Genomic DNA, 14,976 nt, shown 5'->3' on the forward strand with positions numbered 1-14,976 from the left:
CATCATCCTGGAATGAAACCATCGACCTTAGAATGATTGCCTAGCTGTATTTGACCATTTACCCTTTCAGTAGTGTTATTGTAATTGACACACATCAGTGTCATAAGGTTTACCAATCAGAGATTATTCAGTCTGGACTACTCAAAGCAGTAGTGTCTCATTACTAGGGCTGTGGTGGTCACAAAATTGTCAGCTGGTGATTGTCAAGCAAATAACTGTCGGTCTCATGGTTATTAACAAACACATTTAGCAACTCCTGGCTTCCACACACAGCCTACAAGCCACATGTTTTGAAACATCTACATTTCAACAGGTCTAATAAATCAATTTAATATAGCCTACACCATCACAATAAATCCATCATTTATTTTAGACAGGTCTAAACAAACATGATATGAGGAAAATATATATTTTAGATGTACAGAATAGCATACTCTGAGTTGTCCTTATGTTAGGCCCTTATCTGGCTATGGCTGTGGGCTACCCTAGTTCATTTAGCAAACAAGATTTGCTTGGAATTCCGTGGCATTATTTGATATTAATTTTATAGTATCAAGAATACAATTGAACAAAGCTGAATAAAATAGAAGTGATATTATCTCCAAATGATTTGAGGGAGTCACACACATGCAGCTAACCGGCCCTCCGATATGCTTAATTTGGAGTTATTTATGCAACTTTAGTTGTGGTACAAACGTTGGGATATATGTTTTGATTTTAATCACATTCTAAGGCAGCATGATGTGACTAAGGATGATTTCAAAAAAGTTGCATGAAAGGCTTTGCTCTGTTTTTTGCGCAGGCTGCACACACTTCATCAGTCTCTCATTCACAATTTGCCTTGAATTTCCTGGCTGCATCCCCTTTGTGTTGCCGTAATATCCCCTAAATTAATCCATGCCTTTTGCGGCCGTTGTCCGTTGTGCCTCTTGGGCTGAATATAATAATTACAATTCCCTTCTCCTGGCTGCATCCCCAGAAGGGCCTCTCACTCACATGGTTCTCTCAGATATCTCAATTCTTATTAGTCAATGCCCATCCCGTGATCAGGTCCTTCTCACAGGGATGCAGCTGCGCGTGTGCATCCTTATCAAATGCCGAGGAGCATATTGAAGATGTCGGAAAGAACTGGCCACATTTACTTTTCGTCAGCCAGCAAGGTGAGTAGGCCTAACGAACATCAAAATCACTAGCCCATGTTAATCTATTATCCCCCATATAAATATTCCAAGCATAGTCTGGAAGTTGTGGAAGGGAGTAGATTCCAAATGAATACAACCACTAGCATCAACAAATATTTTTAAAATATTGAGGCTGATGCAACCGATCAGAACGTTTAGCGTAAAATGTTAATAAACTATTTGGCTATTACTTCACATTATAAGCACAGCAATGCACGAACGTCAGTAGGCTATAAGCATGAATGTTCCATAATGTAATCAATTAGCGGGAAAGCACCATTCTCAAAAGTGACCGCAAATGCAATTGTTCATGTAATGCTTTTATTATAAAGGTGAATTTTTATGGTGAAAATGAACTTCCCCAAACTTGAAACTCACACAGTGCGTATGTATGCCAGTTAGGCTCTACAACCATTGTAAAGAGGATTAATATGCTTAATTTTAAAATGGTATTTCTCCCACTTTAGTTGTGATAAAAAACAAAAATGTTAACCCCTTCTACCCAATTTCGTGATTACAATCTTGTCTCATCGCTGCAACTCTCCAATGAGCACAGGAGAGGTGAAGGTCAGGTCATGTGTCCTCCGAAACATGACCGTCAAGCTGTGCTGCTTAACACCTGCTTGCTTAACCCGAAGTCAGCCTGCAGGCATCCGGCCCGCCACAAGGAGTCTCTAGAGCACGATGAGACAATTTGACTGAGGATATACAGCACGTTTACTATAAAGCCAACAAATGAAAACATTGCAGCCTGAATGTAGAAAATATCCTGATAAAAATAAATATCCTATAAATCACAATGGTATCAACTATTATCTTGGGTCAGACCAAAGGTAGCTAACTTGCAACATTGTATAAAATATTCTGGTTGCTCCTGTTCCTCTTATAGAATATTAGCTCACAAGTACAGTGGAGCATCTGCACATAAATAGAAACAGTACCAGAACCCACAATTGAGTACCTAAACCTACTTCAGTCCAAGTCAAGCACTGATAAGAAGTAATCAGGTAATCTGTGACCAAACGACCACCCCTCATCACTTTCACACTCCCTAAACCACTCCCTAAAACACTTCTGCGAGCAGGCCTTTCTAATCGACCTGGCCGGTGTATCCTGGAATGACATTGACCTCATCCCGTCAGAAGAGGATGCCTGGTTATTCTTTAAAAGTGCCTTCCTCACCATCTTAAATAAGCATGCCCCATTAAATTTTTTTAAAACTAGGAACCGATAGGTCTGGAGTAAACCAAGGACTAGGTCTGCCCATGACCCGCACAAAAACATACTGTGGCGTTCTGCATTAGCATCGAATAGCCCCCGTGATATGCAACTTTTCAGGGAAGTTATGAACAAATATACACAGGCAGTTAGGAAAGCTAAGGCTAGCTTTTTCAAACAGAAATTTGCATCCTGTAGTACAAACTCAAAAAGGTTCTGGGACACTGTAAAGTCCATGAGTACCTCCTCCCAGCTGCCCACTGCTCTGAGGCTAGGAAATAATGTTACCACCGATAAACCACTATAATTGAGAATTTCAATAAGCATTTCTCTATGGCTGGCCATGCTTTTCACCTGGCTACCCCTACCCCGGCCAACTGTCCGGCACCCTCCAACCCGCCAAAGCCCCCACCATTTCTCCTTCACCCAAATCCAGATAGCTGATGTTCTGAAAGAGCTGCAAAATTTGGACCCCTCCAAATCAGCCTGGCTAGAAAATCTGGACCCTCTCTTTCTAAAATTATCTGCCACAATTCTTGCAACCCCTATAACTAGCTTTTTCAACCTCTCTTTCGTATCGTCTGAGATTCCCAAAGATTGGAAAGTTGCTGCGGTCATCCCCCTCTTCAAAGGGGGTGACACTAGACCCAAACTGCTACAGACCTATATCTATCCTGCCCTGTCTTTCTAAGGTCTTTGAAAGCCAAGTTAACAAACAGGTTACGGACCATTTCGAATCCTACTGTACCTTCTCCGCTATGCAATCTGGTTTCAGAGCTGGTCATGGGTGCACCTCAGCCACGCTCAAGGTCCTAAACGACATCATAACCGCCATTGATAAGAGACATTACTGTGCAGCCGTAGTCATCGACCTGGCCAAGGCTTTCGACTGTCAATCACCACATTCTTATTGGCAGACTCGACAGGCTTGGTTCCTCAAATGATTGCCTCACCTGGTTTACCAACTACTTCTCTGTTCGGAACTCTGGCAGTCTCTATGGGGGTGCCACAGGGTTCAATTCTTGGGCCGACTCTCTTCTCTGTATACATCAATGATGTCACTCTTGCTGCTGGTGATTCTCTGATCCACCTCTACGCAGACGACACCATTCTGTATAATTCTGGCCCCTCTTTGGACACTGTGTTAACTAACCTCCAGACGAGCTTCAATGCCATTACAACTCTCCTTCCGTGGCCTCCAACTGCTCTTAAACGCAAGTAAAACTAAATGCATGCTATTCAATTGATCACTGCCCGCACCTGCCCGTCCGTTCAGCATCACTACTCTGGACAGCTCTGACTTAGAATACGTGGACTAAAAAACTACAAATACCTAGGTGTCTGGTTCGACTGTAAACTCTCCTTCCAGAGTCACATTAAGCATTTCCAATCCAAAATTAATTCTAGAATCGGCTTCCTATATCGCAACAAAGCATCCTTCACTCATGCTGCCAAACATACCCTCATAAAACTGACCATCCTACCGATCCTCGACTTCGGCGATGTCATCTATAAAATAGCCTCCAACACTCAACAAGTTGGATGCAATCTATCACAGTACCATCCGTTTTGTCACCAAAGCCTCAGACACTACCCACCACTGCGACCTGTACACTCTCGTTGGTTGGCCCTTGCTTCATACTCGGCGCCAAACCCACTGGCTACAGGTTATCTACAAGTCTCTGCTAGGTAAAGCCCCACCTTATCTCAACTCACTGGTCACCATTGCAGCACCCACTCGTACCACACGCTCCAGCAGGTTTATCTCACTGGTCACCCCCAAAGCCAATTCCTCCTTTGGTTGCCTTTCCATCCAGTTCTCTGCTGCCAATGACTGAAACGAACTGCAAAAATCACTAGCTTTAAGCACCAGCTGTCAGAGCAGCTCACATATCTCTGCACCTGTACATAGCCCATCTGTAAACAGCCCATCTATCTACAGTGCCTTGCGAAAGTATTCGGCCCCCTTGAACTTTGCAAACTTTTGCCACATTTCAGGCTTCAAACATAAAGATATAAAACTGTATTTTTTTGTGAAGAATCAACAACAAGTGGGACACAATCATGAAGTGGAACGACATTTATTGGATATTTCAAACTTTTTTAAACAAATCAATAACTTAAAAATTGGGCGTGCAAAATTATTCAGCCCCCTTAAGTTAATACTTTGTAGCGCCACCTTTTGCTGCGATTACAGCTGTAAGTCGCTTGGGGTATGTCTCTATCAGTTTTGCACATCGAGAGACTGAATTTTTTTCCCATTCCTCCTTGCAAAACAGCTCGAGCTCAGTGAGGTTGGATGGAGAGCATTTGTGAACAGCAGTTTTCAGTTCTTTCCGCAGATTCTCGATTGGATTCAGGTCTGGACTTTGACTTGGCCATTCTAACATCTGGATATGTTTATTTTTGAACCATTCCATTGTAAATTTTGCTTTAGATCATTGTTTGATCATTGTTTATGATCATTTTTGGATCATTGTCTTGTTGGAAGACAAATCTCCATCCCAGTCTCAAGTCTTTTGCAGACTCCATCAGGTTTTCTTCCAGAATGGTCCTGTATTTGGCTCCATCCATCTTCCCATCAATTTTAACCATCTTCCCTGTCCCTGCTGAAGAAAAGCAGGCCCAAACCATGATGCTGCCACCACCATGTTTGACAGTGGGGATGGTGTGTTCAGGGTGATAAGCTGTGTCGCTTTTACGCCAAACATAACGTTTTGCATTGTTGCCAAAAAGTTCAATTTTGGTTTCATCTGACCAGAGCACCTTCTTCCACATGTTTGGTGTGTCTCCCAGGTGGCTCGTGGCAAACTTTAAACAACACTTTTTATGGATATCTTTAAGAAATGGCTTTCTTCTTGCCACTCTTCCATAAAGGCCAGATTTGTGCAATATACGACTGATTGTTGTCCCATGGACAGAGTGTCCCACCTCAGCTGTAGATCTCTGCAGTTCATCCAGAGTGATCATGGGCCTCTTGGCTGCATCTCTGATCAGTCTTCTCCTTGTATGAGCTGAAAGTTTAGAGGGACGGCCAGGTCTTGGTAGATTTGCAGTAGTCTGATACTCCTTCCATTTTAATATTATCGCTTGCACAGTGCTCCTTGGGATGTTTAAAGCTTGGGAAATCTTTTTGTATCCAAATCCGGCTTTAAACTTCTTCACAACAGTATCTCGGACCTGCCTGGTGTGTTCCTTGTTCTTTATGATGCTCTCTGCGCTTTTAACGGACCTCTGAGACTATCACAGTGCAGGTGCATTTATACAGAGACTTGATTACACACAGGTGGATTGTATTTATCATCATTAGTCATTTAGGTCAACATTGGATCATTCAGAGATCCTCACTGAACTTCTGGAGAGAGTTTGCTGCACTGAAAGTATAGGGGCTGAATAATTTTTCAGTTTTTGATTTGTTAAAAAAGTTTGAAATATCCAATAAATGTCGTTCCACTTCATGATTGTGTCCCAATTGTTGTTGATTCTTCACAAAAAAATACAGTTTTATATCTTTATGTTTGAAGCCTGAAATGTGGCAAAAGGTTGCAAAGTTCAAGGGGGCCGAATACTTTCACAAGGCACTGTACCTCATCCCCATACTGTGTTTATTTATTTATCTTGCTCTTTGCACCCCAGTATCTCTACTTGCACATTCATCTTCTGCCCATCTACCATTCCAGTGTTTAATTTCTATATTGTAATTACTTCGCCAACATGGCCTATTTATTGCCTTAACTCCCTTATCTTACCTCATTTGCACTCACTGTAAATAGACTCTTTGTTTTATTTTTTCTACTGTATTATTGACTGTATGTTTTGTTTCTTCCATGTGTAACACCGTGTTGTTGTATGTGTCGAAATGCTATGCTTTATCTTGGCCAGGTCGCAGTTGCAAATGAGAACTTGTTCTCAACTAGTCTACCTAGTTAAATAAAGGTTAAATAAATAAATACAAATTAAAGGTAGGCTTATTTTATGGCGTTTCCACTGGATCAGAGCAGGACATTTTTCCCTTTTCACGCTGTGGTTTTTGAAAAGGAGAGTGCTGGAAAGATTTTTCAAATACATTGAGGAACTATTCTAATTCTCAATGGATGTAAAAACAGACTTTGTTTTGAATGATGTTTGAGGTTAAGAAAACATTACTTTGAGAAGCTCAACAGGTCATTAGTAGTGGTGTGTTAAGCCAATCATAAATAATTTCAGATCCCCAAATGGGCACATTTATATGCCTACATTTACGTTCAGGCCAGGTAACATATAAGTCTACTTCCTACTTCCACGTCCTAACTCAACATTGACTGGATTACGCACTAAACAAAAGATGATGACTAAGTTGACAAAACTCGTAAATGGAATGAAATAAACCAAAACGTGTTTCCCACAAGTGTAGCATAGGTTCGGCACTCTGCAAACAATGTTTCTACTCCTACAATTATAATAATAATAATATAGAATGCATTAACAGAAATTACCTTACACAGAGTATCAAACATTCTAAATTAGAAATAGGAATTAACGGTAAATGTACAACTGGTGTTATATGTAATGGAGAATTGATATACACAAACAATCGAATGCAAACAATTCACACAGTGAAGTTATGAAAAAACACGTGCACAAATTGGTTGGAACGAGTGCATTCTGGAGAGAGAAGTGCATGGTCAATCCTACGTCTGGATTGGTCATGCAGCAATTTATGGCGATATGGTTTTCGCAGAAGTCAGGTCGGTCATACTTCTTACACTTCGTGGAGCAGTGCAGAGCTGTTGTTAAGGAAGAGTTTGTGTTTTCTACAGAATGTACTGCCCCCATCTACCGTCAACCAATCATGTCAATGCTGAGAGTTATATAGAGCCCTCCGCATTGTTACAAAATTTGGGAGGCGCATGATGATCCAGAACAGAGCTCGATTTGGCCTCTGCATACCTCTGGGAGGCTCCACAATTGTGCCACACAAATCGTATTAAGCATATATTGGCTTTTAGTCTAGGCCACAATGGATTAGTTTACTGATCTGGGCGCAAATATATTTGTTACTGCATGACTAAAACAATCTTGGTCGACCAACAGCCTAACGACCAAACACTCAACCAGTCGACTAATTGGGGTCAGCCCTAATCTCTAATAGTCTAAAGTGATTTTCTTGCCTTGTCTCCTCTGCTATATCTACACAAGTGGAGGCCGGTGATTTAAAAACTTCTTAGGGCTGAGATCCCGCTAACGGGATCGATATGACAACAGCCAGTGAAAGTGCAGGGCGCCAAAGTCAAAACAACAGAAATCCCATAATTAAAATTCCTCAAACATACTAGTACTTCACACCATTTTAAAGATACACTTCTTGTTAATTCCATCACAGTGTTCGATTTCAAATAGGCTTTACGACGAAAGCACCACAAATTATGATGTTAGGTCAGAGCCAAGTCACAGAAAAACAGCCATTTTTCCAGCCAATGAGACTAGTCACACAAATCAGAGATAGAGAGAGAATTAATCACTAACCTTTGATCTTCATCAGATGACACTCAGAGGACTTCATGTTACACAGTACATGTATGTTTTGTTCGATAAAGTTCATATTTATATAAAAAAATCTCAGTATACATTGGCGCGTTATGTTCAGTAGTTCCAAAAACCGCCCGTGATTTTGCAGAGAGCCACATCAATTTACAGAAGTACTCATCATAAATGTTGATGAAAATACAAGTGTTATACATGGAACTTTAGATACACTTCTCCTTAATGCAACCGCTGTGTCAGACTTATGAAAAGCTGTACGGAAAAAGCAAACCATGCAATAATCTGAGTACAGCGCTCAGAGCCCAAACAAGCCAAAAAGATGTACGCCATATTGTGCAGTCAACAGAAGTCAGAAATAACATTATAAATATTCACTTACATTTGATGATCTTCATCAGAATGCACTCCCAGGAATCCCAGTTCCACAATAAATGTTTGTTTTGTTCAATAATGTCCATCATTTATGTCCAAATAGCTCCTTTTGTTAGCACGTTTGGTAAACAAATCCAAATTCACGAAGCGCGTTCACTAGGAGCAGATGAAATGTCAAAAAGTTCCGTTACAGTCCGTAGAAACATGTCAAACGAAGCATAGAATCAATCTTTAGGATGTTTTTAACCTGTTGCGACGAGCAATCCCGTATCCGGGATCCTATTTATAGCCTCAAGCTCATTACCATAACGCAACGTTAACTATTCATGAAAATCGCAAATGAATGTAAATAAATATATTTGCTCTCAAGCTTAGTCTTTTGTTAACAACACTGTCATCTCAGATTGTCAAAATATGCTTTTGAACCATAGCTAAACAAGAATTTGTATAAGAGTATTGATAGCCTAGCATAGCATTAAGCCTAGCATTCAGCATGCAACATTTTCACAAAAACAAGAAAAGCATTCAAATAAAATAATTTACCTTTGAAGAACTTCAGATGTTTTCAATGAGGAGACTCCCAGTTAGATAGCAAATGTTCAGTTTTTCCAAAAATATTATTTTGTGTAGGACAAATCGCTCCGTTTTGTTCATCACGTTTGGGTAAGAAAAAAACAGCAAATTAAGTCATTACAACGCAAACTTTTTTCCAAATTAACACCATAATATCGACAGAAACATGGCAAACGTTGTTTAGAATCAATCCTCAAGGTGTTGTTCACATATCTATCGATGATAAATCATTCGTGGCAGTTTGGTTTCTCCTCTGAAGAAAATGGAACGCGCATGGACCTGGAGATTACGCAATAATTTCGACGGAGGACACCGGGCGGACACCTGGTAAATGTAGTCTCTTATGGTCAATCTTCTAATGATATGCCTACAAATACGTCACAATGCTGCAGACACCTTGGGGAAACGACAAAGTGCAGGCTCATTCCTGGCGCATTCACAGCCATATAAGGAGACATTGGAACACAGGGCATTCAAAATCTGGACCATTTCCTGTATGAAATTTCAACTTGGTTTCGCCTGTAGCATTAGTTCTTAGGAAGTGCAACATGACCAACATCCCACTGTATCGTCAATAGGGAATGAGTTGAAAAACAACCAACCTCAGATTTCCCACTTCCTGGTTGGATTTATTCTCAGGTTTTTGCCTGCCATATGAGTTCTGTTATACTCACAGACCTCATTCAAACAGTTTTAGAAACTTCTAAGTGTTTTCTATCCAAATATTACTAATAATACGCATATATTAGCAACTGGGACTGAGTAGCAGGCAGTTTACTCTGGGCACCTCTGGGCACCTTATGCATCCAAGCTACTCAATACTGCCCCCAGCCATAAGAAGTTAATAAATGTAGGAGGATGGAAGACCAATGATATAGGTGTGAACCACATGGAGACAACAAAAGAAATACAACAAAAATCGTCAAATACAAATGATTTGAACCTAAAACATTTAATAAAAACATAGTAAAATGTTATGGGAATGGGAATAAGAGGGCTACTTACAGTGTTGGGAAGGGATCACAGCAGTAATTGAATGAGGCATGAGTTGATGTGTTCAGAGGCTTAACTTCACATCAGTGCAGGACAGGCTCATCATGGATGGATAGTAAGGCACTAAAGTAAAACTGCAGAAAACGTGGCAAAGAACTGAAAATGATGTCCTGAATACAAAGTGTTATTTTTGGGGCAAACACAACGCATCACTGGGTACCACTGTATAGATTTTTACGCATGGTGGTGGCTGCATCATTTTATGGGTATGGTTGTCATCGGCAAGGACTATGGAGTTTTTAAATTCAAATAAATGGAATAGAGCTTAGCACAGGCAAAATCTTAGAGGAGAACCTGGAGTTCAGCTTTCCAACAGATACTGGGAGATTAATTTACCTTTCAGCAGAACAATAACCTAAAACACAAGGTCAAACACACTGGATTTGCTTAACAAAACGACATTGAATGTTCCTGAGTGGCCTAGTTACAGTTTTGACTTAAATCGGCATGAAAATCTATGGCAAGTCTTGAAAATGGCTGTCTAGCAGTGATCAACAAACAACTTGACAGAGCTTTAAGAATGACAAAATAATATTGTGCAAATATTGTACAATCCAGATGTGCAAAGCTCTTAGAGCTGTAATTGCTGCCAAAGGGGTGTGAATACTTCTGTATTTAATTTTCAGTAAATTGGCAACATTTTCAAAAAACATGATTTGACTTTTTCGTTTTGAGTAGATGGGTGAGTAATCCATTTTGAATTCAGGCTGTAACATAACAAAACGTGGAATACGTCAAGTTGAATGATTACTTTATGACGGCACTTCCCATTGATGGGAAGTATTCAGATGATAAGGCTTTCAAAAATGTCACACCTACTGTAGCTTGCTGGTCAATCAGCTCACAGCCGTCCAGACACTTTCCTACGTGGTATTGATACAGACTTTACAAAGGCTATTGGTGCCAATCACCATAGCCTGATACTCCTCCTATCGATGTACATACAGTGGGGCAAAAAAGTATTTAGTCAGCCACCAATTGTGCAAGTTCTCCCACTTAAAAAGACGAGAGGCCTGTAATTTACATCATAGGTACACTTCAACTACGACAGACAAAATGAGAAAAAAAATCCAGAAAATCACATTGTAGGATTTTTAATGAATTTATTTGCAAATTATGGTGGAAAATAAGTATTTGGTCACCTACAAACAAGCAAGATTTCTGGCTCTCACAAACTTATAACTTCTTCTTTAAGAGGCTCCTCTGTCCTCCACTTGTTACCTGTATTAAAGGCACCTGTTTGAACTAGTTATCAGTATAAAAGACACCTGTCCACAACCTCAAACAGTCACACTCGAAACTCCACTATGGCCAAGACCAAAGAGCTGTCAAAGGACACCAGAAACAAAATTGTAGACCTGCACCAGGCTGGGAAGACTGAATCTGCAATAGGTAAGCAGCTTAGTTTGAAGAAATCAACTGTGGGAGCAATTATTAGGAAATGGAAGACATACAAGACCACTGATAATCTCCCTCGATCTGGGGCTCCATGCAAGATCTCACCCCGTGGAGACAAAATGATCACAAGAACGGTGAGCAAAAATCCCAGAACCACACGGGGGGACCTAGTGAATGACCTGCAGAGAGCTGGGACCAAAGTAACAAAGCCTACCATCAGTAACACACTATGCTGCCAGGGACTCAAATCCTGCAGTAGTGCCAGACGTGTCCTCCTGCTTAAGCCAGTACATGTCCAGGCCCGTCTGAACTTCTGGATGATCCAGAAGAAGATTGGGAGAATGCAATATGGTCAGATGAAAGCAAAATATAACTTTTTGGTAAAAACTCAACTCGTCGTGTTTGGAGGACAAACAATGCTGAGTTGCATCCAAAGAACCATACCTACTGTGAAGCATGGGGGTGGAAACATCATGCTTTGGGGCTGTTTTTCTGCAAAGGGACCAGGACGACTGATCCGTGTAATGGAAAGAATGAATGTGGCCACGTATCGTGAGATTTTGAGTGATAACCTCCTTCCATCAGCAAGGGCATTGAAGATGAAATGTGGCTAGGTCTTTCAGCATGACAATGATCCCAAACACACCGCCCGGGCAATGAAGGAGTGGCTTCGTAAGAAGCATTTCAAGGTCCTGGAGTGGCCTAACCAGTCTCCACATCTCAACCCCATAGAAAATCTTTGGAGGGAGTTGAAATTCCGTGTTGCCCAGCAACAGCCCCAAAACATCACTGCTCTAGAGGAGATCTGCATGGAGGAATGGGCCAAAATACCACCAACAGTGTCTGAAGACTTACAGAAAACGTTTGACCTCTGTCATTGCCAACAAAGGGTATATAAATCCTCTTAAGGAAGCTGCGAATTTTCGCAGCTTTTTGTTAAAAATCGCGCAACATTTCAAAGTCCTGCTACTCATGTTTGGAATATAGTATATGCAAATGATAAGTATGTGTCTATAGAAAACACTCCGAAGTCTCTAAAACTGGTTAAATCGTGTCTGTGGCTATAACACAACGTGTTTAGCAGTAAAAATCCCTCGAAAAACTGTTCTCCAAAAACACAAAAAATATATTACTCCGCCAGTCAATGTATTGTTGAAGACGAACGTAAATACATGAAGCAGTAATGTAAACGCCTACAGCTTCCACACGATGTCGCCAGTGCTGGCATTTTGAGCAGACTTAATCCTTGGTTCTATTACGTTTTACCCTTTCCTGTTTCAGTTTGTCAACAGGAAGTTATTAAAATGGGAAAGATGGCCGTTGATTTCCAGACGAGCTGCTATAGAATACAAATCGCCCCGTGATGAATTGTATAGCTAGTTAACGTTTATTAATACCTAAAGTTGGTTTAGAAAGTAGTTTGAAGTGTTTTGTAAAAGTATATAGGCACCTTTTGTCATTTTAAAAAGTGACGTTGCGTCTTGGAAAACGGAATATTCCTGGATCAGACCGGTCTTCAGAAAATGACATTTTGGCTATATAATGACGGATTTAATCGGGAAAAAGACCCAAATGGGATGTTTATGGGATATATAGGAGTGCCAAGAAAGAAGCTCGTCAACGGTAATGAATGTTCTATATTTTATTTCAGCAATTTGGGTAGTGCCGGGTAACGCAAAATCTGGCGTTTTAAGTAGTGTTGCAGTACTTTGGGGGGTGTATGCTATCAGATAATAGCTTCTCATGCTTTTGCCGAAAAGCATTTTACAAATCTGACTCGGTAGCTAGATTCACAACAAGTGTAGCTTTAATTCAGTACATTGTATGTGCATTTTAATGAAAGTTTGAGTTTTATCAAAAACTATACGTGGCGCACTTGAAATTTCCGCTGATTGATGTTCCCACCTCGGAACCACGGCCCTAACAAGATAACAAAGTATTGAGAAACTTTTGTTATTGACCAAATACTTATTTTCCACCATAATTTGCAAATAAATTGATTAAAAATCCTATAATGTGATTTTCTGGATTTTTCTTTCCCATTTTGTCTGTCATAGTTGACGTGTGCCTATGATGAAAATTACAGGCCTCTCGTCTTTTTAAGTGAGAGAACTTGCACAATTGGTGGCTGACTAAATACTTTTTTGCCCCACTGTATTTATTGTGCTGTGAAACAGAGTGGTGCAGAACTCTAAAAAAAACTTAAATGAATCCTAAAAATCTCCTTGTGCTAAAAATGAATGAATCTACACAGCCCTTGTTAAGCCAATTATGATGTTTGAGTAGGCTAGGCCTATTCAAGGAAATATCATAGGCCTAGTTTTATTATATTGATAATTAGATTCGATACAGCAAATTAAAGAACATTTATTATTATTAGGATGAAATAACGTTTATATTGTGGCAAAGAAGGGGGTCGAGTGATAAGTGGCAGATATGTGAGAGCAGAGCTAATAAACGGGCTCTGCCCGATCACTAAAATGGCCACCCCTGTCAGAACTACAGATCACAAAATGGCCGACCGCCAAAACTACAAGTCCCAGAAGCAAGGGGAACCCTCAGAAGGTGGAGCCGACTCACAGATAAAGGGTCAAGAAAAACCAGGAAGAGGAAGAGAGAGTGCTGGAAGGAGCTATGAACAATAGAGAAAGAGACTATAGAGATTGGCTGGATTTACCGTGTATGAGCTGGATTGTTTGGACTTACCTGTTGGCGTTTGGACCTGGACCTACCGAGAACCCGATTCGTGTACCGAACCCTGCTATCCTTGACCTCGCCTACGGCCTGGGTGGACCAGGACGGAGAAACAAACACACAGGTACTGTCCTGTTCGAAAGAACTCTCATTCTTGGGTGATTTGGTGACAGTTTACCACTTAGTTTGTGACAAACGCTCCTAACCTTGAAGAGGTTTGCCACACATGGTAGAGGATGCAGGCATGGACTAACATACCACTGGTTAGGTAGAAGGAAAAATTAAATAAATGTTCAGTTAGCACTCCAAAGGGGAGTCAGGTTTTTTTTTTTGTTTTGGCTTTGTTTGGTTAGGACAGTTTTTCACGAAAATGAGTATGGAGGGAGCCATACAGGCCCTGTTACAAGCGGCGGCCGCCCAACAAGAGGCAACTAGAGCTCAACAAATAGTTCATCAGGATGCAATGCGAATGTATCAGGACACGTTACAGATCCAGCACCGCACCAACCAGCTGCTCAGAGAAGAGCAAGAGAGAAACACCCAGGAGTTAAGAGAAGGCCTAAAGGGGCTAGCGGACCAAATTGGGGCTCAATTACCAGCTGCAAATACCCAGAGGAGGGCCAATCATTTTCTTCAAAAAATGACAGCGCAGGATGATGTGGAAGCATATCTTACCACCTTTGAAAGGACGGCAGAGAGGGAGAAGTGGCCGAAAGAAGAATGGGCAGGGCTTCTGGCACCATACCTGGCAGGGGACGCTCAAAAAGCGTATTTCGACCTGGAGTTGAAAGAAGCACAGGATTACGATAAACTAAAGGGGGAGATCCTGACTAGACTGGGAGTGACCGATACCGTGAGGGCACACCGCTTCCACCAGTGGTCCTACCGACCGGGACAACCCCACGAACACAGATGTTCGACTTTATTCACCTGGCACGGAAATGGTTGCGACCAGAGACCCGGT

The 14,976-nt window shown here is 41.0% G+C and overlaps 1 protein-coding gene across 3 annotated transcripts in view; it reads left to right on the forward strand.

Moving 5' to 3' along the window:
* LOC118366025 (sodium/potassium-transporting ATPase subunit beta-3-like) overlaps window positions 1-14,976 on the forward strand; it is a 52,590-nt gene that overhangs the window by 13,903 nt on the left and 23,711 nt on the right. The window contains exon 1 of one of the 3 annotated variants that reach the window (XM_035748332.2): window positions 12,664-12,941. The exons of the other annotated variants lie outside the window; for them this stretch is intronic. Coding sequence (XP_035604225.2) covers window positions 12,842-12,941 — 100 coding nt within the window. The 5' untranslated portion in view covers window positions 12,664-12,841. Of the gene's footprint in view, window positions 1-12,663; window positions 12,942-14,976 lie in introns of those variants that run through there. 3 annotated transcript variants of the gene reach the window in all.

This window comes from Oncorhynchus keta, chromosome 33, assembly GCF_023373465.1.
Source record: "Oncorhynchus keta strain PuntledgeMale-10-30-2019 chromosome 33, Oket_V2, whole genome shotgun sequence".
NCBI classification, from domain to species: Eukaryota; Metazoa; Chordata; class Actinopteri; order Salmoniformes; family Salmonidae; genus Oncorhynchus; species Oncorhynchus keta.